This window comes from Conger conger, chromosome 14 (genome assembly GCF_963514075.1).
Source record: "Conger conger chromosome 14, fConCon1.1, whole genome shotgun sequence".
NCBI classification, from domain to species: Eukaryota; Metazoa; Chordata; class Actinopteri; order Anguilliformes; family Congridae; genus Conger; species Conger conger.
This window is the reverse complement of record NC_083773.1, coordinates 13,543,263-13,566,792: the sequence shown is the minus strand read 5'-3', so window position 1 is coordinate 13,566,792 and position 23,530 is coordinate 13,543,263. Positions and strand designations below refer to the sequence as shown.

The 23,530-nt window shown below is 50.8% G+C and overlaps 1 protein-coding gene across 1 annotated transcript in view; it reads left to right on the top strand.

The window, feature by feature from the left end:
- The window catches only part of ptprga (protein tyrosine phosphatase receptor type Ga), a 213,721-nt gene that overhangs the window by 167,175 nt on the left and 23,016 nt on the right, over positions 1 to 23,530 (top strand). Inside the window, exons 9-14 of the mRNA XM_061219524.1 lie at positions 3,897 to 4,081; positions 5,966 to 6,074; positions 6,808 to 6,857; positions 7,533 to 8,280; positions 14,375 to 14,513; positions 21,640 to 21,731. Coding sequence (XP_061075508.1) covers positions 3,897 to 4,081; positions 5,966 to 6,074; positions 6,808 to 6,857; positions 7,533 to 8,280; positions 14,375 to 14,513; positions 21,640 to 21,731 — 1,323 coding nt within the window. The remainder of the gene's footprint in view (positions 1 to 3,896; positions 4,082 to 5,965; positions 6,075 to 6,807; positions 6,858 to 7,532; positions 8,281 to 14,374; positions 14,514 to 21,639; positions 21,732 to 23,530) is intronic.

Genomic DNA, 23,530 nt, shown 5'->3' with positions numbered 1-23,530 from the left:
GAGGGATGCCCATGGAAGGCTTGAGGCACAGTTCCTGTGAGTGGCTGTGTCAGGTAGACAGGTGTAGAGGAAGCATGAGCTAGGAAATAACAAGCCGAAGACAGGCGGAGTAACGACAGGCTCCCAGCGACAGCCTGTCATAGCTCCCCGCTCTACACACCCCCCACGTTCCCCCCCCCCCCCCCTCCCCGCGCCTCTCACACCTCCACCTGCCCCTCCACACACCTCAGCGCCTCCGGTGATGTCATCATTACGGGACGCGTCCCCGCTCTCCCGCTGGTGACGGTGTCGCCGCTCTCTTCGGGGGATCGAAAGCGCGTCGGGGGCTCCGCCGCTGCGGGAGGCTAACGCCGGCGCGCGGCGCTGAGATTAGCGTAGCGATGCCGGGGAGCCGCGCCTCGCCTCGCGCGGCAGGGCCCGCGTACGCAACGCTCCGGCGTCACCGGTGACAAATGACACAATCCCATCAAATCAGGCACGCCCGCCTCTGAGAAACAAAGCCCGGCTGGAAACCGCAAGGGTGCTTTTGCATACCGTTACCCTCTCGCCGGGAATTAATTGTGCTCTACCACCCTGTAACCTTGAAAAGAAAGGGAGAAAAAAAAAAGACAAAAAGACATAACTGATGACTGCCTTTGCCCAAGCCTCTCAGATCATAAATTACAATTATCATGGCTCCGGTCTCAAAGGTTGACCGAATAATAGAAGGCAAATCTAAACAATCAGTGGGACGTGTGTAATGAAGTCCTGCAGGAGCCCTTCCATCTCCATTAGAATTAATTCAGCCTCCCGTGTTAACCGAGTGAGCTGACGAGATGATGTTTTTCTGTACGTTGAATGATAGTTTTAATTTTGGCTTAAAGAATTGATTGGTAGGTACCGTGCATAGACAATGTCCCCAACCCCCCACCCCTCCCACCCCGCTGCCCCTCCCTCCCAGTGACGAGGCAGGATGGATATAATTGAGAGCAGAGAGGGAGAGTAATCGTTAATATTCAGTCTAAAAATAGGCCAATATAAATGAAGGCGGTGGGGTGAAATTGCTTTTGTGGCGTTTGCTGGTGTGGATTAGACCATAACTGATACGCTTTGAGAAGTGTTTGAAACACAAAGCCAGGGTGAGACGCTGGTGGGTGGGCGTGGTCTGTTGGTGGCAGCAGTTTCTGGGAGGGACTGCAGTCTGTCCACAGATGAATTGAAGCCTGCGATACAAAACATAATGTTTCTCCGCCCTGGGCGCATTCCACACGAGGGCTAGCATTCCAGAACACAAGGTATCCATGGGCATAGTGCCTTGTGATTATTGTCATTATGGCGTTTAATAGCTGTAGTTATGATTTGCCTGCCTGAGTCAAATCCCACATTAAGCCTGGGCTTTTCAGAATTATGGTAGGGGGGGCTCATGTTTTTTTAACAGGAACTTTACAGTCTTCCAAACATCAAAATTTCAGGACTTTTGAAGGAGCAAAACATTACTCTAATGCTAGGTTCCTGCTCCCATTAAAGGTATTGTCCTCCGGCTTTGACAAATGAACAAATTACACACTTCATTTTTTTTACAAGGGAAATTATCCGGCTATGTTGACATTGTAGCTGGAAGGTGGTCACAGTAAATTGTAGTTTATTGGAAACGAAAAAAAAAAGAAAAGGCCGTCGTGATTCAACACCCGGCGCAGTCTCTGCGGGAGCGTGGCGACGTGTTTGGGCGCCGTGGCGATTAAACGGACCGCTCTTAAACGCTCTTAATTCTCCGAGAGACGGCTCGAACGCCACTTAGACCCGTGGCGTGGACACAGGTGGCTCTCTCTCTCTCTCTCTCTCTCTCTTTCTCTCTCCCTCCCTCCCTCCCTCCCTCCCTCCCTCTCTCTCTCTCTCTCTCTCTCTCTCTCTCTCTCTCTCTCTCTCTCTCTCTCTCTCTCTCTCTCTCTCTCTCTCTCTCTCTCTCTCTCTCTCTCTCTCTCTCTCTCTCTGCCCGCTCCTGTGTCCTCTCTCCCCTCAGGGCTGTGCTACAGTAGCCTGGGGCTGGTGGCTCTTTAATACAGAGCGCCTCATCTCTGAAGAGACCTGCGTGTTTAGGCCTCTGCATCGGCACTGTACGGGGGGGAGGGCGGGGGGATTATGCCCTCTCGGGGTCGCCTGCGTTTCCGCCGTGGCTCCCCTCCCCCGCCCCGCCCCACCCCTGCTCCGTCCTATCACTCACTGCCGCCGTCCCCCGGGCCCCCAGGGGCCCCCGTCCCCAGGCCCAGCCCACTGTGAAACAGCCCGTCGCCTGAATGAATGGCCTGTGTGTAGTTTTCTGAAAGTTGCCACAACCCATCCATCACCGTGGGGGCTTCTGGGAGGAAGGAGCTTATTTAGTGCTCGGGCACAGGAAATGCCCAGGCCTGCTGGGATTGGGGACGTCCTGAACGGGGCGCCGAGCGGACCGTGCCATCAGCGGCTGTCGCACCTGCTCACTCTCTCTTTCTCTCTCTCTCTCTCTCCCGCCTGCCCTCTCTCTCTCTCTCTCTCTGTCCCTCCTTGTCTCTCGCTTTCTCCCTCTCGGCCACCACACCTCCTCTGTATTCTATTCTCTCTCTGTCTCTCCATCCCTCTTTTATTCATTACTCCTTTCTGCACTCCTCCGTCCCCTCGTTCTCCTGCCTCATTCCTTATTTCTGAGGCTGGGGCACAGGTCACATCACGCCTTGCGTCTGAGAGACGCTGTTATCAATACGTATACTCTGAGAGAGGAGCCAGCCTGATGGAGGAGGACCCACAGCGTTTCTTAAGCAGAAGTATTATTACTGTTTTTTTATGCAGCATTATAAAAGGTATTATTAATAGAGCTGTTTTTCTAATCCGTATTTGTGTTACTGGACTAGCAGCAGCAACAAAGGAGATGGTGGCATTGTGGTATTTGACACTAAAGTAGCAAGGAAAGTGAATCACCCCATTGTTTTGGGTGGTAGGGAGAGACTTATGCTTATGAGGGGTGAAAGGATTTCAGTCTTGAGTTCCCGCGGAATTAATGCAGGTTAAGATTTCAGCTCTTTATTTGCATTGCTGACATGCTTGATGATTAAACACCTTCTGCTTTTGAGATTACCGGGGACCTGGAAGCGGCCGTGTGCGGAAAGACATGATGTAATGCTAACTCGAGCGCAAAGCTGCCCATCCCTGGGGTTACAGGGCCATCTAGTGGCCGTACGCTGCACTGCAATGGATGTCTCCCGAGACGACAGCGGAGCGCAGATACCAACTCACTGAAATGAACGAAAAACAGCTTAATGAAAGGCCCAGAGGCAGAAATATATGAACTAATACATTATTTCATCCCCTGTGATAAGTCAGCATCAGATACCTTGACATAAAATCAATTTTTTCAGCAGTTTGCGATCCACACGGTGCACTACCCAGGATCAAGCGCTCGCGGCGAGAATCTTAGAGCTTGTCCGCAGCAATAATGCTGCGATTCCCTTTGTTTACATGCGTGGCCTCCGTGCATCTGAGCGAGCGCCTTTGATTCCTGCGCCGTGGCTGTTTTTTATGGATGAGCTGTGTGCTTTGAGCGGTGTTCGTGCGCTGCGATGTTTGGGTATTCTGACTAATGAAGGGTGGGGAGGGGTGGGGGATTGCCGGGCTCGCATATGAAGGGTGCTGCTTCACTCCCTCGCAGGTCAGCCTCTGTGTTTCTGCCCTTCAGCGAGGTACTCAGCCCAAATTCTCTTTTTTGTTTTGTCACTAAATATCTGTATGAATTTATGAATTTAAATGCTGCATAAAACAACAGATCTGAACTCTAACTCTGAGGCTGTTGTAAACCCACAGCGCTGCTGCAAAGGTTTATCCTCGTTGTTTTGATGTGTAATCTCTTAACCCCCGCCTGCTTGTTTTCCCATAATGCCCCTCTCCAGTGTGCAGCAGTGCCCCGTTCAACATGAAGGTGCAGCCCCTGAACAGGACGGCGTTGGTGGTGAGGTGGACCAGGCCAGATGTGGTTTACCACCCTCCCATCATCAACTTCATGATCTCCTACAGCTGGACCAAGAACGACGAGTCGTACGAGAAGACCTTCGTCAAAGACAGCAACCAGGAACTGGTGAGACCCCCGCCCCCTGGCAGCTCCTCAGCCTCCGATTGGCTCTGGGGCCGCGCCCATCACGGCTCCACAGCCTTCGAATGGTTCCGGTGCGTGTCCATCAGTCGGCCCTTTTATAGCTGTGCGCCGAAACGGTTCGAGAGACATTAACAGGCTGGTAGACCCAGCGAACACAGCCCATGTTGCAGGCAGTGTCGGTGGGTTCCCTACTCCAATGCTAAGTACATTCTGGAGGAAACGTGTTGTGAAGTGGGGAAGAAAGAGCTGGCTGGCTGCACCTTGGGGTAAACGCATTTCATTTCCAAGCAAAGTGACCTTTTATTCCTCGGGCGGATTTTTCCCCCAGCCAAACGCGGTGTTAGCATTATAATATGTGTCTGAGGCAACACGGCCCCCTCGCTGTTTAAAAGACGGAGATGAAACTTTAAATACCCCAGGTTCATAAGTATTCAAAGAGGGCCCCAGAGCTGATGAGGTGGGTAATTCTGGCTTCGGAGGGGGGAATGCTCTGGAGGGCGTGGAGCCGCTTCCCCGCGCCCGGCCCGGCCTTCCGCGTCGCGCCCCCCGCACGCTCCCGCCCGCCCGCGCAATCGCTAATGGAATCACATCCCCGCTCCTCTCAGCGCGGGGAACGCTCCTCTTCCTCCTCCCTGCTCCCGTTGTCACTTCATCTCCATTTTTATTTTCCGTGTCCTCCCAGGACGTCGTTATCTGGGTCACGTTAGGGACCGGCAGGCCTGATGAAATCACGCCGGCTCCCAGGCGGAGGGGCCTGGCGGAGGGGCCCGGCTGAGCGGACCTCCACGCGCCGCGGCCTCCCTCCGCTAATATCCGCCCGTTCTTGGAAAGATCCTTAACCGAATTAAAGTGAATGGAACTCGCATAAATCAGACAGGGGGGACGGCGGACACAGAGCTAATGCCATTACTTAGCGTAAGATTTACTTGTGCTCCGAGCCCCCACCGACGCACGGGTTCCCTGGATGTAAATTATGATAATAGCGTTTCTTCATGCGTTCAGTATTGTACCGGGTCTCGGCAGTGCCACGGAGGCGTAATTCACGGGGCTGGGGATGCATCATCCGTAAAAAAAAAAGACAAGGAAAAAAAAAGCGACGTTAAAATAGACAAATGATCCGTTTTAGTAACCGGTTCAAACGAGTGCAAAATGCGGATGACATCTTAACAGCAGACGTCTTTATGCGTCACACCTGTTTGTACTTGAGTAAGAGCCAGCGAGAGCCAATATAACATTTCCTCATGCAAAGTGTACGCTTGGATCAATGTGTCTGTGAATAGGAGATGTCAGCGAATAAACGCGCTGTAGCGTTGTGGTATTAAAAGCGCGGTTCCCGTTTTTTCCCACAATAACCCACATTTCTGATAAGGTAAATGTATGCACGGCGTTTTCATAACCTGACAAAGAAATGAAGCCGGGTTGATGTGCGCCATCTGTTACTCCCCATGTGCTATACCCCGCATCAACTTATATCTCACCTCTGCCTTCCCTGAAAACTGGTGTGACCTCCAACCGCACGGTATGGGGAAAATGAGCTAGCGCCGGGATGCTAATGAGCAGCGGAACAGTGTCAGAGGGTGTGAAGGGAGGAGGATGGGTGACCTCTGCCCTCTCACCTCTCTGTGACCTTTAATCTGCCGTCGTCTTATCAGCCGCTCAGCCCCAGAGGCCTCTCCTACGTTAGGGTGGCAGGAATCGATGAGAAGCCGGCTGTGTTTCTGGCAGCTCATTTCTGTCACGCGATATTGACGCCTGTGTCACAGTGAAAGCCTCCATACCCTCCCGCTGTTCTGCAGAGCCGCGGTCAGTGAGGTGGTCTGGTTGTGGGGTGCAGAGAGGGCCCTCACCCTGTGTTTGTGCCCCCAGGAGGCCGTCATCACCCCTGTGTTCCCGGACGTCCTCTACCTGTTCAGGGTCCAGGCCGTGTGTCGCAGTGACATGCGCAGCGACTTCAGCCAGAGCATGCTCTTCAGGGGTGAGTCACGCGTCTCCCTCTCTCTCTTTCTCCCCCTCCCCCATTCTCCTTCCCCCCTCTTACTTTCTCACCCCTCCTCTCTCTCCCACACTCTTTCTTTCTGTCTCTTGCTCTCGTTCTCCTCCCCCTCTCTCTCTCTCACTCGCTCTCTTGCTCTCTCACTCTCCCTCTGTCTTTCTCTATCTCTTGCACTCTCCCTCTCCCTCCCTCTGTCTTTCTCTGTCTCTCTCTCTCTCCCTTGCTCTGTCTCTCCCTCCGTGAACCGACAAACAGAGTAGAGGACCATCAAATCTGTCCCCACAGAAATGCAAGCACAATAATGGGCATGTTGTAATGCAGTGCAGAAAAAGAATGGGGCTGTTTGCCACACATGGACAAAGTATTTGCAAATAATGCCTCTCTCCCCCGCCTGTGCATATACTGTCCCCACGCTTCCTGGACAGAGCAGGCGGGACCATTTACTCAGCGGTGTGAAAAATAATCATTACATTTGACACGGCGGGGTGCAAATAAATACAGGGAAATTGCCCTGGCTTTTACCTTTGCTTCGGGTTTAATGGTTTTCATTTACCCGGACCACTGTGAGACCGCGGTATTATTTGACTTTATATAGATTTCAGCGCTCCACCTCTCGCATTTGAACATTTTTATTTCTTAAATGGAACATCTTAATTTAAATGGTGTGCTTTCATCACAATTTAACCGCAAGTGGAAATGTGTTTTGTTGTTACAGCGAACACCACCAGGATATTCGAGGGAACAAGAATAGTCAAGACTGGAATGGTATGCCCATTGACGTGTAATACTTCTGCTGGCCAACAGATGACAGTGTTATTGCTTTTCAGTGCTTGGAAACACAACAACATATTTTTGGACGACAAAATGCGATCACCGATAGTATCCATAACCTTTGCCTTTGCGTTTTTTAATATTAATTAATATGATTTTGCTCCCCTTCCATTGCACAAGAAGATTTCTAAATTGGTGTCTCAGATATATTACAAATTGATTGAATATTCTCAATATTTCTGTAATTATTTTTTCGACAGTGTCTTTTTTTAGAAGGAAAAAACTATTTAATGGTCTCAGATAAAAAAAGAATTTGAGAAATTCTTCCAAAGTGGACTAATGTGAGGAAAAGGAGTAGGAGCACACTTAAAGACGTGCGGCAGATTGGAACACATCTGTTCCAGTTCAAAGGTCTCATCAGGCTCAGTGTCTCAACTCAACAACTGAAAACGATGCAGCGTGGGGAAATAAATGGAACTATTCAAAAAACATACTTTTAAAGCCATAAATAACCATGTTTACATGCTTTTTTTTTTCCACAATACAGGCCATTGCTTTTTATTTTTAATTCATTGTTCAAAGGGTTTTCGATGTCCAAGTGTAGTATAAATGCCTAAGTGTCGGTCTGATTGAAAGCAGACTGTAAGAGCTGGGTTCTCTCGCCCACAGCCCACTGCGTCTCCTGCCTCCTCCGCCGACATGGCCCCCATCAGCTCCGGCTCCTCCACCTGGACCTCCTCGGGCCTGCCGTTCTCCTTCGTCTCCATGGCGACGGGGATGGGGCCGTCGTCCAGCGGCAGCCAGGCCACGGTGGCGTCGGTGGTTACCAGCACCCTGCTGGCCGGCCTGGGCTTCAGCGGGGGCGTCATCTCCTCCTTCCCCAGCTCCGTGTGGCCCTCCAGGGCCCCCCCCTCGGGCCCCGGCACCACCCGCCAGCCCGCCAAGCCCGCAGCCCCCCCGACCTCAGAGCCGGCCCCCTCGCAGGGCTCCGACGGAGAGGCCGCGCCCAAAGACGGCGAGGGCGCCGAGGAGGGAGAGAAGGGGAAAGGAGAGGGGGAGGAGGGCGAGAGAGAGGGGGAGGAGGAGGAGGAGGAGGAAGAGGGAGAGGTCGTGAAGGAGAAGAAAGTTGCTCCGGATGAGGTGGAAACGCAGGTCAACACCACGGCGGTCAAAGAGCCGCCCACAGCTGCCCCGGACTCCACGGCTAAAGAGAAAGGACCAGAGACCGGCGAGCAGGCACCCAGAACAACGCCCTCTAGTGCCACGGAGGACCAGCTGGTGACACAGTCGGGCACAGTGGCCCCTACCCAGGATTTGGGGAACGACACGTTGGAGATTCAGCCCCCGGTCAGCCCCAGCCTGACCACCAAAGTGAGCGGCGAGGAGAAGAAAGTGTGGCCCTTCTCCATCCACACAGGTGAGGAGCCCCCCACCCCCGCCACAGTGTCGAGGAATGGGAGATTAGCGACTTGCGGTTCTGACCCCGTTTCGCTCTGGCTTTGTCGTATTACGGATCGCCAGGCTTTTCCTCTTTTCTATCCCGGGCCGTTAGCTTCCGTACGCTACTGTGTCGACTGGATTAAAAGTGGGTCACCTCTAAAATGGAGGCCCTACTCCCCCCTACCTGCCCCAGTATTGTACTCAATAGGGCTTTATATCCCGATGTATCAGATTTCATCACTTTACGGGGGGAGAAGTCCCTTTATTTCTCTGGGCGCTGCATTTTGACTGCGGTCTTACTCAGGCGACTCAAACGCTACCCTCCTGCACCCCCCTTCACCCCGCTGTGTCGTCAGGTGGGCAGAGGCGGGGTCATTGATTGGCTGTTATCACCTCGCCGGGCGATAATTGGCTCTCTCCCTGCAGGCTGCTGAACTCTGGGATGAGTCCACTACAGTCTGAGGCGTGACATACTCATTTATCTGCATTACATCTAATCAGGCCCTGCGCTCCGGTCGATAGCTAGGCTCTCCCTCTGCGGCCGCGGAAGCCAAATACAAAAGGGCTGGCGTCCATCCCTGAGCTGTTGTTTACTGAGCGCTGAGCTCGGCTGTGCGTGACTGCCTTTCGCAGAGTAAGACGTTAGAGCGTGAGATATTAGTCTTATTCACGCTGCCCATTTCAGTCGTGAGCAGTTTGAGCAGTCAGAAGCAGGGTGCCGGAATATTTTTTAAAAGAACGAGTCAGATCGCATTTACATCCCATGTTATTTGGCTGACGCTTTTATCCGAAGCCCAACAGCTGTGTGGATCTTATTGCGGCTACACCGGGGATCGAACCACCGACCTTGATGTACCTTACCCACTGCACTACAGGCCCCAAATAACGCCCCTAATGTCAAATAACCAATAACAATCTCTTACAAAACAGAAATTTTGAATGATTTGTGGTTATCGGTCCAAAATAAGGCAGTCCACTGGCCCTCGTGAGATTCAATATATTGCTGATGTTGTTAATAATGAACAAGTAATGTGTCAGCATTAAGGAAAGGCTTTCATATTTTCCAAATGAATGGAATGAAGAATAATAGTTCTTAGCTTCAGGTCCATTCAGCGGTCCCATTGATCTGAAATTATACAAACAAATACTAAACAAATGACAAAAACTAGAGAAAATAGTTCATGTTAATTAATGTTTTAAATTTAAAGTGCACAGTGATGCAATACTATCTCAACCATGTAAAGCATGTGAGCATGTAAAGAAATAATCAGCGTTTGAAAGCAATTTGGGATATGGTTATCAACAGCCTTGATCAAAGTTTCGCCCTTCTTTGTGCCTCCTACTAGACTCTCAGGAAGCAAACTAATAACACCTGTCATATTTAAAAAAAGTTCTCGAGGAGAGGAGAAATACAGACGCCATAAGAAGGTGCCAAAGCAAAAGTGGTGTAATGTAGTGTAACAATATACTCTATGGCTTCCAGCGGCTTGCTTGTTGCTTTTTAAAAGCAATGGGAATGATTGTGTTACTCACAAGGGGCTACTTCTTCACTGGTGGCATTGCCTTTTACTTACTGTACTTCTTTATGGTGGACAAAGGAAGCAAACCTACTTTGTAATGAGATTAACTTCAGTAAAGAGGCGTTGCGATCCATGTTGACTCAGCTGACTCTTGCAGCCTTTCGTAGTTATCGTTTGGCCGAATATTGTTTTCTCGATTGTTTTATATACGAATATTATCCTGGAGAGGGAGCAAGTGGCCTTGAGTACAGTGTGAACCTAAGGTACAGTAGCTATGGCTGTGGCTTCTTAGCAGGCATTGAGCCATCTTAAACCAGGACAAATGACAAAGCAGCTTATATTTGCAGGGTAGAGGAAAGAGAGAGACAATCAAGAGAAATATGGTTCAGTAGAGCAATTCTTCCATAGTGCCACACGGTGTTACTCATACAAAGCTATAGACTGTGTTACACGCGCGCACACACACACACACACACACAGCTATTGACCGGAGCACTGTGTTACTCACACACACAGCTATAGACTGGAGCTCTGTCTTACTCACACACACACACAGCTATAAACTGGAGCACTCTGTTATTCACACATACACACTCACAGCTATAGACTGGAGCTCTGTGTTACTCTCTCACACACACACACACACACACACACACACACACACACAGCTATAGACTGGAGCACTGTGTTATTCACACATACACACACACACACAGCTATAGACTGGAGCACTTTCTCACACTCACTCCCCATTAGGCTGAGGTCTGAAGCTTAAGAAGCACTAAGCGAGACTCAGGAGCGGTGTGGTGATAAAGATAATGTTCCAGGAGAGCCAGAGAGCTGCAGAAGGCAGGCTGTGTGTGCAGAGCTGGGCGGTAGCCAGCAGCACTCCAGGACCACCTGGGCCGAGAGGCTCTGGACACCCTTCATCCGTCAGGTCAGAGGTCATACCCATAACCCACCTGTCCCCTGCCCAGCGAAGTCCCTGAAAGACTCCCTGCTGCGTGGGTTTAGTGTGCTCTCTTCTCTCATTTCCCTTCTGTCACGTTGAGTGCCGCCATTTTAGCAGTTGAGGAGGCGTATACTGATGGTAAATCAGATGAATGCCCAGTGATGTAAGACGTTGGCCCAGGCCACGGTGCATTGGAGCACTTTCACAGAATTCACCCAGAGCTTCAACTGTGAATGCAGAGTGGCTGTGGTCTCCTGCATGAATGAAATGTACCTAAGCTAGTCTCCCCTTGTGCCAGTACACTAGTCCAGGGTAATAAATCAGTATGCTGTTTTTGCCGATTCATGTTTTTTTGCTTACTTTCAAATATTAAAGAAGAAAAATTATGCTGTAAGATCATTTGTAAGGGCATTTCTTAAGTCGACCATAGTTGTTGACTGTATGTAGAATTATTTGTCGTATCCTTTTGACAAGTTTAGCTGTATTATGTATTTCAGAAAATTAAAAAATTAAAATAAAATTAATGTAGGTTCTTTGAAGATGCTTTTTTAAATTGCAGTAAAGTCATTTGAGAGAATTATTTATTTTCATATATTTTTTTCACTTGTGATTTATTGGCCACCCGTTCCGTCTGTTATTTTAAAAAGTACAGCATATGTGAAAACATGTTATGATCAAACATGATATTTTGGAACATTTATGTTTGGTGTAAACTTTGTGCCCTACAGTCATAAAGACATGCAGGAGTCTTTCGTTGGCTAAATATTTATGTTGAGAAGGGATTTTAGTTTTTTGTGTTTTGAGAGATGTGAAACTACCCGCACACATTGAATATTTAATAGATTCACTACGAAACAAAATAGAATGGAAGGTATTCATTGAGTTAATTGAGCCAAGTTATATTATATACACATAGTGATCACTTTATTAGGTAGACCTGTACACCCATTTTTTAATGTATATACTTAATCAGCCAATCATGTGGCAGCAGCTAGATGTCAAGAGGTTTGGCTATTTTTCAGACCAGAAATGTGATCTAAGTTACTTTGTTGGTGCTAGGCAGGGTGGATTGAGTATCTCAGAAACTGATCTTCTGGGATTTTCACACACAACAGTCTCTAGAGTTTACAGAGAATGGTACGAACAACAAAAAACATCCAGTGAGCAGCAGTTCTGTGGGCAGAAAGGCGTCATTAATAAGAGAGGTCAGAGGAGAAGGGCCAATCTTGTCAAAGGTGACAGGAAGTAATACAAATAACCACACATTACAACAGTGGTATGCAGAAGAGTATCTCTGAACACATAACGCATTAAACCTCTAAGTAGATAGGCTGCAGCAGCAGAAGACTTAATAAGTCTAAAAAAAAGTAATAAATACCTAATAAAGTGCTCACTGAGTATACATTTTGAGGTTATAGGTGCAGTATCTTGGTCTTTGGATGTAACATTTATGTTACATGACGCTGCACATATAACCTAGCATCACATTATACAGAACACGTGCATATACAAATAAAAAACACTGATATTTTGGGGGAGTGCAACAATAGTCAGCGAATGTACTTCTCTTTCTTCTGTTCGTACTGGTCGTTTGGTTCTCTACACCTCCTTGGGTCTCCTAAATGAGTCTCTTTTAGTCAGTTCAGGATTTCCCCCTGAGAATAGCCGGTGGAGGGGTGAGTGCCTCCGTGCAGCCCGGGTGTGAAGTTGTGAGCCCTGGTGTTCACACGGTATAGCCTACACCTGACCTGGTGAAAGCGTAACTGCACAGTGCCGGTTTTGTTACCTGGCACCACCTGTGCCTGTTATCCCCTTCCATGGAGATGTGAGTTTGAGGTTTTATTGATATTTCCGGGATGTTTGCCGAGGTGTTCGTGAATTCAGTGCAGGTGCAGCGGCCCTGCTATTAATACCTGGGGGAAACCCAGCAGGTGGCTGACATTAGACTGATTAGTGAGGAGCTCATTGTTTTGTGTTGTGTGGAGCAGTTCAGGTATTGATGTGGAACAGGTGATGCCCCACTCAGTTACCCACCCCGGCCTAGTCCATTAAAATCCCTGGTAAAGTCCCTTAAGTACGTCTCAGTTCCCTTCCTGGCCACGTCTCATTCCACCCTTATCCCTTTTCCATCCCTCCTTCCCTCCATCGCCTGTTTCTGCTGCCTTCCTATCATCCCTCGTTCCCGCGCGCTCCGTTTCTCAGCGGACTGCTGGCCTACTTTCAGACCCAGCGAGACGAGTGCAGAGCAGAGGCACAGCTGCAGGGAGAGATCTGCTCCATTTATAGCTCTGTGCGTGTGTGTATGTGTGAGCCTTTCTGTGTGTGTGTGTGTGTGTGTGTCTATGTCTGTGTGTGTTTGTGTGCTCACACGTGTGTGTGTGTGTGTGTGTGTTTGTATATGTGTGAGCCTTTGTGTGTGTGTGTCTATGTCTGCGTGTGTGTCTGCATGTGGGGGTGTGTTTGTTTGTGTGCTCGTACGTGTGTGTGAGCCTTTGTGTGTGTGTGTTTGTATATGTGTGAGTCTTTGTGTGTGTGTGTGTCTATGTCTGCGTGTGTGTCTGCATGTGGGGGTGTGTTTGTTTGTGTGCTCGCACGTGTGTGTGTGTGTGTGTGTCTGTGCATGTCTGTCTGTGTGCTCGTGTGTGTGCGTGTGTGTGTGTGAGAGTCTGTTCCTGTGTGTGGATGTTTGTGTATAGGTGTGTGTCCGTGTGTGTGCGCACGCGTGTGTGCATGCGCACATGTGTCTGTGTGTGTGTCAGCCCGGGTGCGTTAGCCTGCATGCCTGGGCCCCTGTGCTTCCGGTCACATTTCACTGGCGCTCGGCAGAGAGACAGGTTCTGGGAGGGCACCGCGACTCCACACTCTCCGTTGGCGCGCCGTTAGCGCTCTGTTAGCGCTCTGTTAGCGCTCCATCAGCGCTCGCGTTCCTCGGGCTCAGCTGTCCAGCCATGCGGGCGGAGAGGACCCCCCCGTCTGCTCCGTAACGTGGCACAATGTCAGGGACCTGGACGCCGGGCTGGGGTAGGTACAGCGCTCACGGCTAAATCCAGACCGGTAACGATCGCGCCACCCGGCGCGACCGCTTCGCTCTTCTTCAAGTGCGGCCTTTGAGCTCCGGCAAAGCAGCGTGTGTAATGAATACGGGCCAGACGCAAGGCGGCTGTGCATTCCTGCGAGGCGATCTAATAATGTTGCTGTTTATTATTTATATTTGGCCTGCCGCGCGCTCTCTGAGACCTACGAGCCCCGAGGCCGGACTAAACAGGAGCAGCCTCTTCCGGCTGCAGGTGGAGTGGGCTTATGGGAGAAGAGAACACATTCATTTGATGATTGTCATTTAATTGCTTCCTGGGAGAATAGCACAAACTGCGCTCGAGGCACCAGCTTCAGTCTACAGTCTAAAGGAAAAGACATGCGTCTCTGCTTTTCTCAAACACATCTGTCTGTTTTTTTTATTTTTTATTATTGTTATTGCTGCTCAAGGTCCGGAGGGTTTGTATGTGGAAAATGGTGGGATATGGGCAGCCTGCTTGATCATAGTCTATCGTCTTGACCTGAGCTGACCCTCCCGGTGTCTGTCCCCCCCTCCCCCCCGACAGAGAGGAACAGCGTGTCCAACATGACGAGGACCCCGCCGCACGGCTCCAGCAGGGGGGAGTGGATCATCCCGCTGGTGGTGGTCTCGGCCCTCACCTTCGTCTGCCTGGTGCTGCTGCTGGCCGTGCTGGTGTACTGGAGGTGAGAGCCGAGCGGTCATAACACCGGGCCTGTCTGGCTCCTCTCTACAGTCAGGCTGACGCTATTGTGTCCGCGAGCGGGTATTAGCCAGATCGCTAATGAAGGGGACCATATGCCTGCCAATGTGTTGTCAGGAGTGTGTGTGTTTTTTGTGGGGGTTTTTTCAATACTGTACAGTAAACTGGGTTGAATAAGAACATTCTATCTGGGGCTTATTAACTGTGGGAATAAGTACAGAAATGGTCCCTGCTGGAAAAAAACAGCTCAATCTAGGTTTTGAAACAGCTGGTAGCTAAACGGGTCAGTCCAGCTCCATACTCCACATGGTTTGACCAGCTCAAACTGTTTTGAAACAGCTGGTCATTTCAAACTGATCTAGCTGGATTTCACTCCAGGGTGTGTTTTGTTTGTTCCAGTACAGCATGTACACGGTCCATAAACACCACATACTCAGACTTGAGTCCGGTAAATGAAGTTATTTGTATGTTACTTATGTATCAGTCGTATCATGTTTATTGGCCTGTGTGCCATATTTAGAGGTACGTTAAGCCTGTGTGAAGTGGCCAGACGGTGTGTGTGTGTGGAATGGCAGTGTGTCCCTGTTGACCTGTGGGAGCTACAGTAGATGACAGCAGGTTAGAGATGTGAGATTATATTGGGGTGACAGTAAGTGAGACAGAGTACAGTGGCTGCCTTGCCCGGGGGGACACGTTATTCAGCCATTAGTGTCAGGGCGGCTGTAAAGGTCTGTTTCCATGGCTGTGTCTCCCGCCGGCCACGTCTGTCCGCACCGCGACTGAGCGTCCGCTTCTCCTGAAGGCTCGGGGCGGGGTGGAGGAGCGGGAGGTGGGTGTGCTCATCGCTGCCGCTCTCAAATCCCCACCCCCGTCCTCCAATGCTACGCCTCTCAAGACCCCCAATACACAACTGCCAATTAAGTCTGGCACAGACTAAACCTATCAACACCACCATTAAGTCTGGCACTGACTAAAAAACCCCACCACACACGCGCACGCACGCGTGCACACACGCACACTCACACACATGCACACTCACATACGCACACACACACCACTACACAGAGCATTTGTCCCTCTTCATGGTACACCCTTCCTCCCTACCTCCCTCCTCCCTGCAGCCCCACGCTGCACTGGGGCCCCTAAGGGCCTCACTGATGTAGGGGTCTCCCTGCTGTCTGTTCATCTGCGCTAATTCTGGCCACACGCCATGTAAATACCTTGGGCGCACAAACACGCAACACACAGAGGCCCTGCTGTTCCCTCTGGCCCTGCTGTTCTCTCTAGCCCTGCTGTTCTCTCTAGCCCTGCTGTTCTCTCTGGCCCTGCTGTTCTCTCTCTCTAGTCCTGCTGTTCTCTCTCTCTGGCCCTGCTGTTCTCTCTAGCCCTGCTGTTCTCTCTGGCCCTGCTGTTCTCTCTCTCTAGCCCTGCTGTTCTCTCTGGCCCTGCTGTTCCCTCTGGTTCTGCTGTTCTCTCTCTCTGGCCCTGCTGTTCTCTCTCTCTGGCCTTGCTGTTCTCTCTCTCCGGCCCTGCTGTTCTCTCTCTCTGGTCTTGCTGTTCTCTCTCTCTGGCCTTGCTGTTCTCTCTCTCTGGCCCTGCTGTTCCCTCTGGCCCTGCTGTTCCCTCTGGCCCTGCTGTTTTCTCTAGCACTGCTGTTCTCTCTGGCCCTGCTGTTCTCTCTCTCTAGCCCTGCTGTTCTCTCTCTCTGGCCATGCTGTTCTCTCTAGCCCTGCTGTTCTCTCTCTCTAGCCTTGCTGTTCTCTCTCTCTGGCCCTGCTGTTTTCTCTCTCTGGCCTTGCTGTTCTCTCTCTCTGGCCCTGCTGTTCTCTCTCTCTGGCCTTGCTGTTCTCTCTCTCTGGCCCTGCTGTTCCCTCTGGCCCTGCTGTTCTCTCTAGCCCTGCTGTTCTCTCTGGCCCTGCTGTTCTCTCTCTCTAGCCCTGCTGTTCTCTCTCTCTGGCCCTGCTGTTCTCTCTGGCCCTGCTGTTCCCTCTGGTTCTACTGTTCTCTCTCTCTGGCCCTGCTGTTCTCTCTCTCTGGCCTTGCTGTTCTCTCTCTCTGGCCATGCTGTTCTCTCTCTCTCTGGCCTTGCTGTTCTCTCTCTCTGGCCCTGCTGTTCTCTCTCTCTGGCCTTGCTGTTCTCTCTGGCCCTGCTGTTCTCTCTCTCTAGCCCTGCTGTTCTCTCTCTCTGGCCATGCTGTTCTCTCTAGCCCTGCTGTTCTCTCTGGCCCTGCTGTTCTCTCTCTCTAGCCTTGCTGTTCTCTCTCTCTGGCCCTGCTGTTTTCTCTCTCTGGCCTTGCTGTTCTCTCTCTCTGGCCCTGCTGTTCTCTCTCTCTGGCCTTGCTGTTCTCGCTCTCTGGCCCTGCTGTTCCCTCTGGCCCTGCTGTTCTCTCTAGCCCTGCTGTTCTCTCTGGCCCTGCTGTTCTCTCTCTCTGGCCCTGCTGTTCTCTCTGGCCCTGCTGTTCCCTCTGGTTCTGCTGTTCTCTCTCTCTGGCCCTGCTGTTCTCTCTCTCTGGCCTTGCTGTTCTCTCTCCGGCCCTGCTGTTCTCTCTCTCTGGCCTTGCTGTTCTCTCTCTCTGGCCATGCTGTTCTCTCTCTCTCTCTCTCTGGCCTTGCTGTTCTCTCTCTCTGGCCCTGCTGTTCTCTCTCTCTGGCCTTGCTGTTCTCTCTCTCTGGCCCTGCTGTTCCCTCTGGCCCTGCTGTTTTCTCTAGCACTGCTGTTCTCTCTGGCCATGCTGTTCTCTCTGGCCCTGCTGTTCCCTCTGGTTCTGCTGTTCTCTCTCTCTGGCCCTGCTGTTCTCTCTGGCCCTGCTGTTCCCTCTGGTTCTGCTGTTCTCTCTCTCTGGCCCTGCTGTTCTCTCTAGCTCTGCTGTTCTCTCTGGCCCTGCTGTTCTCTCTCTCTAGCCCTGCTGTTCTCTCTCTCTGGCCCTGCTGTTCTCTCTGGCCCTGCTGTTCTCTCTCTCTAGCCCTGCTGTTCTCTCTGGCCCTGCTGTTCCCTCTGGTTCTGCTGTTCTCTCTCTCTGGCCCTGCTGTTCTCTCTCTCCGGCCCTGCTGTTCTCTTTCTCTGGCCTTGCTGTTCTCTCTCTCTGGCCCTGCTGTTCTCTCTCTCTGGCCTTGCTGTTCTCTCTCTCTGGCCTTGCTCTTCTCTCTCTCTGGCCCTGCTGTTCCCTCTGGCCCTGCTGTTTTCTCTAGCACTGCTGTTCTCTCTGGCCCTGCTGTTCTCTCTCTCTAGCCTGCTGTTCTCTCTCTCTGGCCATGCTGTTCTCTCTAGCCCTGCTGTTCTCTCTCTCTAGCCCTGCTGTTCTCTCTGGCCCTGCTGTTCCCTCTGGTTGTGCTGTTCTCTCTCTCTAGCCCTGCTGTTCTCTCCGGCCCTGCTGTTCCCTCTGGTTCTGCTGTTCTCTCTCTCTGGCCCTGCTGTTCTCTCTAGCTCTGCTGTTCTCTCTGGTCATGCTGTTCTCTCTGGCCCTGCTGTTCTCTCTAGCTCTGCTGTTCTCTCTGGCCCTGCTGTTCTCTCTGGTCATGCTGTTCTCTCTGGCCCTGCTGTTCTCTCTGGCTCTGCTGTTCTAACTGGCTCTGCTGTTCTCTCTAGCTCTGCTGTACTCTCTGGTTCTGCTGTTCTCTCTGGTTCTGTTGTTCTCTCTCTCTGCCCCTGCTGTTCTCTCTAGCTCTGCTGTTCTCTCTGGTCATGCTGTTCTCTCTGGCCCTGCTGTTCTCTCTGGCCCTGCTGTTCTCTCTAGCTCTGCTGTTCTATCTGGCCCTGCTGTTCTCTCTGGTCATGCTGTTCTCTATGGCCCTGCTGTTCTCTCTGGTTCTGCTGTTCTCTGCTGCCCAGGGCTTTCCTGCCTCACCTCCAGGCCCGAGGCTGCTGTCTACGTGGGGGAACTGGGAACTCTGGAGTTGTGTGTTGCCATGGTAGCTGTAACCCCCTGCTTGCTTCTCCCTCCGGCAGTGGAGCAGAATGGACATGAATGGGCTGTCCTCATTACCCACACAACCAGGAGCTGCTACACACACAAACACACACACAAACACACACACACACACACAAACACAAACAGAAACACACACACAAACACACACACAAGCACACGCACAAACACACACACACACACACACACTGGGCTGTCCTCATTACCCACACAACCAGGAGCTGCTACACACACACACACACACTGTTCTCACATGTAAACACGCGCACACACACAAACACACACACAAACACACACAAACACACACATACACACACACACACACACAAACACACACATATACACACACACATACACACACACACATACATACACACACACACACACACACACACACACATACACACACACACACACACACACACACACACACCCATACACACACACACACACACACACACACACAAACACATACATACACACTGAGCTGTCGCTAGTGGGGTTAAAAATGGTGATGAGACGCACGTCTGCACGAATACACACACAATATGCATCTCTGTCCCCACATGCTCTCTTAACCCTTTTCACAGCCCGGAGGAGCACTCTCACTCACCCTGTGCCACCCATCCCCTCCCAGCATGCATAGCGCTCACTGTGAGCAGGGTCTTAGGACTTTGGGGATTGTTGTTACTCTGCCAGTTGTTACAGGATTAGACTGAACAATCAGGAGCATGAAAAGGGAACTTCCTCAGGTTGATGAAAACCCAGGACCCCCGTGCCCTTTCTCTCACAGTGTTTAGAGTGGAAACAGTAGGGACGAAGCACACCATTTTAGCCCCAGCGGGAAGTGGGTTTTAATGGTAAGGGGACTGGACTTCTAACCTGGAGGTTGCAGCTTGAATTCCCAGGTGCACTGTTGTATCCACGAGTGCGATACTTAACCTTATTTCCTTCAGTAAGAACCCTGTTGTGTAAAAGTGTGAGCTCTATAAGTGGTTTAGCGAGGGTGTCTGTCACACAAATAAATCATTTTAAGAACAACACGGAAAATATATGCTTCCCTGACTGGCGGGCACTATCAGCAGTGCACTACGCCAAGAACGTTAAAGAAACAGGTTAAACAAGAGCTTTGAGCTTGTAAAAGTCAATCTGGGGTGACTGATTGACAGTTCTGTCCTCCTCTCATTCAGCCTAGTGTGGGATTTTGTCAGGGGTGCCAGAATTACATCAACACATTCCGAGCTGGCATTGACACACACACGCACACACACAGGCGCACACACAAAGGCGCAGACACACACACAGGTGCAGACACACACAAACGCATGCACACACAAATGCATGCACGTACACACACACACACACACACACTTAAGATAATCATTCTCCAGTGGCCACTGTCATGCAGACAATTTTGTTGACGATAATCAAATCATAAAGACACTACTGAAAGACAAGGTTTTTATCTCTTAATCATAAAGATATGCTTTTGATACCAAGGTTATGTTATACAACTCGCTCCTGAAAGCACTGAGGTTCCTCTGTGAGGAAGTGAGGGAAGATTGTTTGCAGTCAGGCACCGTGGCTTTTTTCTCCTCTCCACTACCTTTCCGGATTTCCAAATGTCAGCGCGCCGCATTGATTAGTGTCCCATTGTTTATGGCGAGCACGATGCCAAAGAGGCTTATGCAAGCCCTGAGACTGGGCCTGACAGGGCTGCCACTCTTAATTACACGACTAGACGAGGGGAAGATTAGCCCCCACGCTACGCTAACGCTCCGGTCTCACGTCCACTCGCAGGGATTCTGTCCGTCGCCCCGTGTGGGGATTCCCCCTTCCTGCACGATACCCAGCATTCCCCTCCCCCATGGCCGGGTGCTCTGCCCCCCCGCGGAGTCGTTTCACAGCGTTCCCTTATCTCTGAGACGAACGCGGTCCTGCAGCTTGTCGTGCGGAAGCAGATAGTCCCTGCCCTTGTGTGCTAAACGCGCACGTCGTGTGGGGAGGTGTGTGCAGGGGGTGGGGAGCACAGGTGCTGTAGTGAGAGGAGACCGTTGGTCAGTGCTAATCTTATTCTGGGCCTGGCTCCAGGATCAGCGCACAGTCCTCTAACCCTGTGCCCCGGGCCGCTGTGGGCACAGAGCAGGAGCTGATGTGGGAACAGCGCAGGCTGCACAATAGGCCCATGCCGAGGTGGTGAGAGAAGGAGGGAGGGAAGGAGGGAGGGAGAGAGGGAGGCTCGTTATCCCTGAAGTGCCAGCCCCGACAGGTCATTATCAGCGGGCGGAGGGGGGTGGGTTTGTGACGCACTTCAGGAAGGCCCACGCCCCCCTCCCTCCCTCCCTCCCGCCCTCCCTCCCTCCCTCGCTCTGAGCCACCATGCAGAAGCTGCTCTCTCCTCTCTCGCGCTCCTGTGTCTCTCCGGGATGGCCAGCCTCTGCTCCCTGCTCTGCATTAAGTACAGGTAGGAGCGCCACAGAGACGTACCGGCGGGCAGGGAGCCCTCCTTTAACGTTTAGCCTGGAGTGCGACCACGCTACGAGCCTCTCTCTCTCTCTCCCTCTCTCCGCTCTCTGCACTCTTACCTATTGATTTTCCCCTCGCCCGCCTGCCTTTCACTTCTCCTTTGCCGCGCGTCTCACAAGACAAACAGGTGCTGATTTAATCTCAACTGTTACGCAACGCTGAATTTACAGAGAGGAGGCAATTTGGAGTGTTTACCCGTTTGTCTGTTTTGGCTCTTTCTGAGCTTGTTGTTTTCACCGGCAAAGGGAGAGGATGAGAGCGTGCTGATGTATTTCTGTCTGAACTCCACTTGCAGGGGACCCACTGCTGTGTTTGTCAAGTGTACCCCCGCTGTGCCGAGTGTGTGTGCGCGTGTGTGTGACGGAGTGATCAAAAAAGTGACTGCAAACCTGTTTTAGAACAGCGAGATTCAAGATTTGTAACTTATAATAATATATACGTGCGTATATCTGCGGTGGTGGAATGTACACGTGTGTGTGTGTGTGTGTGTGTGTGTGTGTTTGTGCATTGCGAGCAGCGCTGAGGGTCCAGAGTACACGGAGTCGATCCCGGGTCCGTAGGCCATCTGTGTTTACCTTCAGCAGGATCGTCACCTGCGTGTCCGCGGCAGATTCTCACTGTTTACACGCTGTGTGCTTCCTCTCCCCGCCTCTGCAGGAGGTGTTTCCAGACCGCCCATTTCTACGTGGAGGACAGCAGCTCCCCCCGAGTGGTGCCCAATGAGAGCATTCCCATCATCCCCATCCCAGGTGAGGCGCTGGGGGAGGGGGCCGAGGAGAGGCCAGACCGTGGGTGGAGAAGCGGGGTGGAGGGCATGGCCAAGCGGCCGAATACAGGCCCGTGTTGGTTACGTCCCCCGTACACGCGAAAAAAGCACTTTGACACCATGGAAGTGATGTCTTTCGGTGGGCACCGTATTGTGCAAATTGGAGCCAGAGACTGCGCTATTGCACCTACATTTTCTTGTGCATTTACCCTATTGTTAACCATTTAAATTCATATTGTAACACCTGTACTGGAGCCAGGTGGCCAGGTGATAGCTAGTATGCAGCATATCTGAACAAGCCCAGGAGGGCAGGTTTTGGCCATTCGGGAGAAACTTGGGTCACAGCACAAGAAGCGGGTTGCAGCCAGGGTGAGACCTGGGGTCAAGGGTCACGATCAAGGGGGCGGCCTGGGCTAGGATAGAGCACAGGGGCGGAGTCCAGGGGAGGGGCCCCGGGAAGGAGGGGTCAGAGGAGAATCCAGGGAAAAGCCTCCGGAGTGATCAGTGGTGGGACCAATGAGTGCGAGGATAGGGGCGGAGCTTAGGCGAGAAGCCCACTGACGATGGGAGTCATGGGAGGGGCCAAAGTCACAGCAGGAGGGGGAGCCAGGGTCAAGAGGTCACTACCTGACCTTCCTCTTCTCCTTCCCCGTGAGACACCAGGCACTATCTGCTTCTGCTCTGAGGCCTCGTCTCTGCTCGTTAGTGTGTGTTTTGTTCTATGTGTTTTTGTCTGCTCTATAGCCTAATCTAGCGTGTTCGTTTTTTATACACGTGTTGATTTCTCTTTGGTAAATTCAGTATTCTGAGTTAGTGAAGCAGTGTGTTACGCTGCAAAGGTAATTACAATTAAGGGACTATTGCTTTGACAGTGCTGTAATGCTAGCATTAAATATCTAGCACTATCAAAAGCGAAAGTTAAAGTGGTATATTTCGGTTGTATTTTCAGTGCTGTATGACTATACCTTATAACTACAATCAATATTTTCAATCAATATGTGTAGCACGACAAAAAAAGTCAATATCTGGCAGCTACAGAAATGTAGCCTGTATTGATTCTGCTACATTCACATAGAACCATTATTTCAGTAGTATTCAATATATTGCATTCTTATAATTCATACGTTTTTCTGCTATGTAATCCAAACCTAAAAGCAAATTATTATTTTAACATTTTACTCCTCATTTTACACCACTATACTCACTGCTGATTTCTGTGGGTTTCCGCCGTATTCTCGTGTGCATTTGTGGGTGCAGAAATACACTCTGCCCTCCATGTAGCTGTACCCAAAGGCAGCTACATGGTTTTTTGAGTTTTTCTGAATGCTGGGTCAATTCTTTTCTGTGGTGTGTGTAGTCAATGTGGCTGTGCAGGCCTGCCCACAACACAACATCAATTGATCCTGAGTGATGTAAATATAATAAAACTGATCTGCTGGGACCTGCTTTCAAAAAGAAATAAAAATAGGTGTCCTTTTTTATATCAAATTAGTGACAACATGAGGTTCCATGAAATTTTCCCATTTCATTTAAAGGTTATTGGAAGAATGACCTTTTGTGAATTCTCAAATTGACTGTTGAGCACCACAGTCTGACTCAAACAGAATATTTATCTGCGAACAATGTACTTTTCAGATTAATGAGCAGCTTACTGGAACGTTTATTAGTTATGTGATGAATAATATTGACATAATTGGTCAGATATGCAAATGTTATGAGCATGCACTTCAATAGTATGCTAATATGTGTTGCATGCTAATTGGAGGATTACGGAGTTTGTTA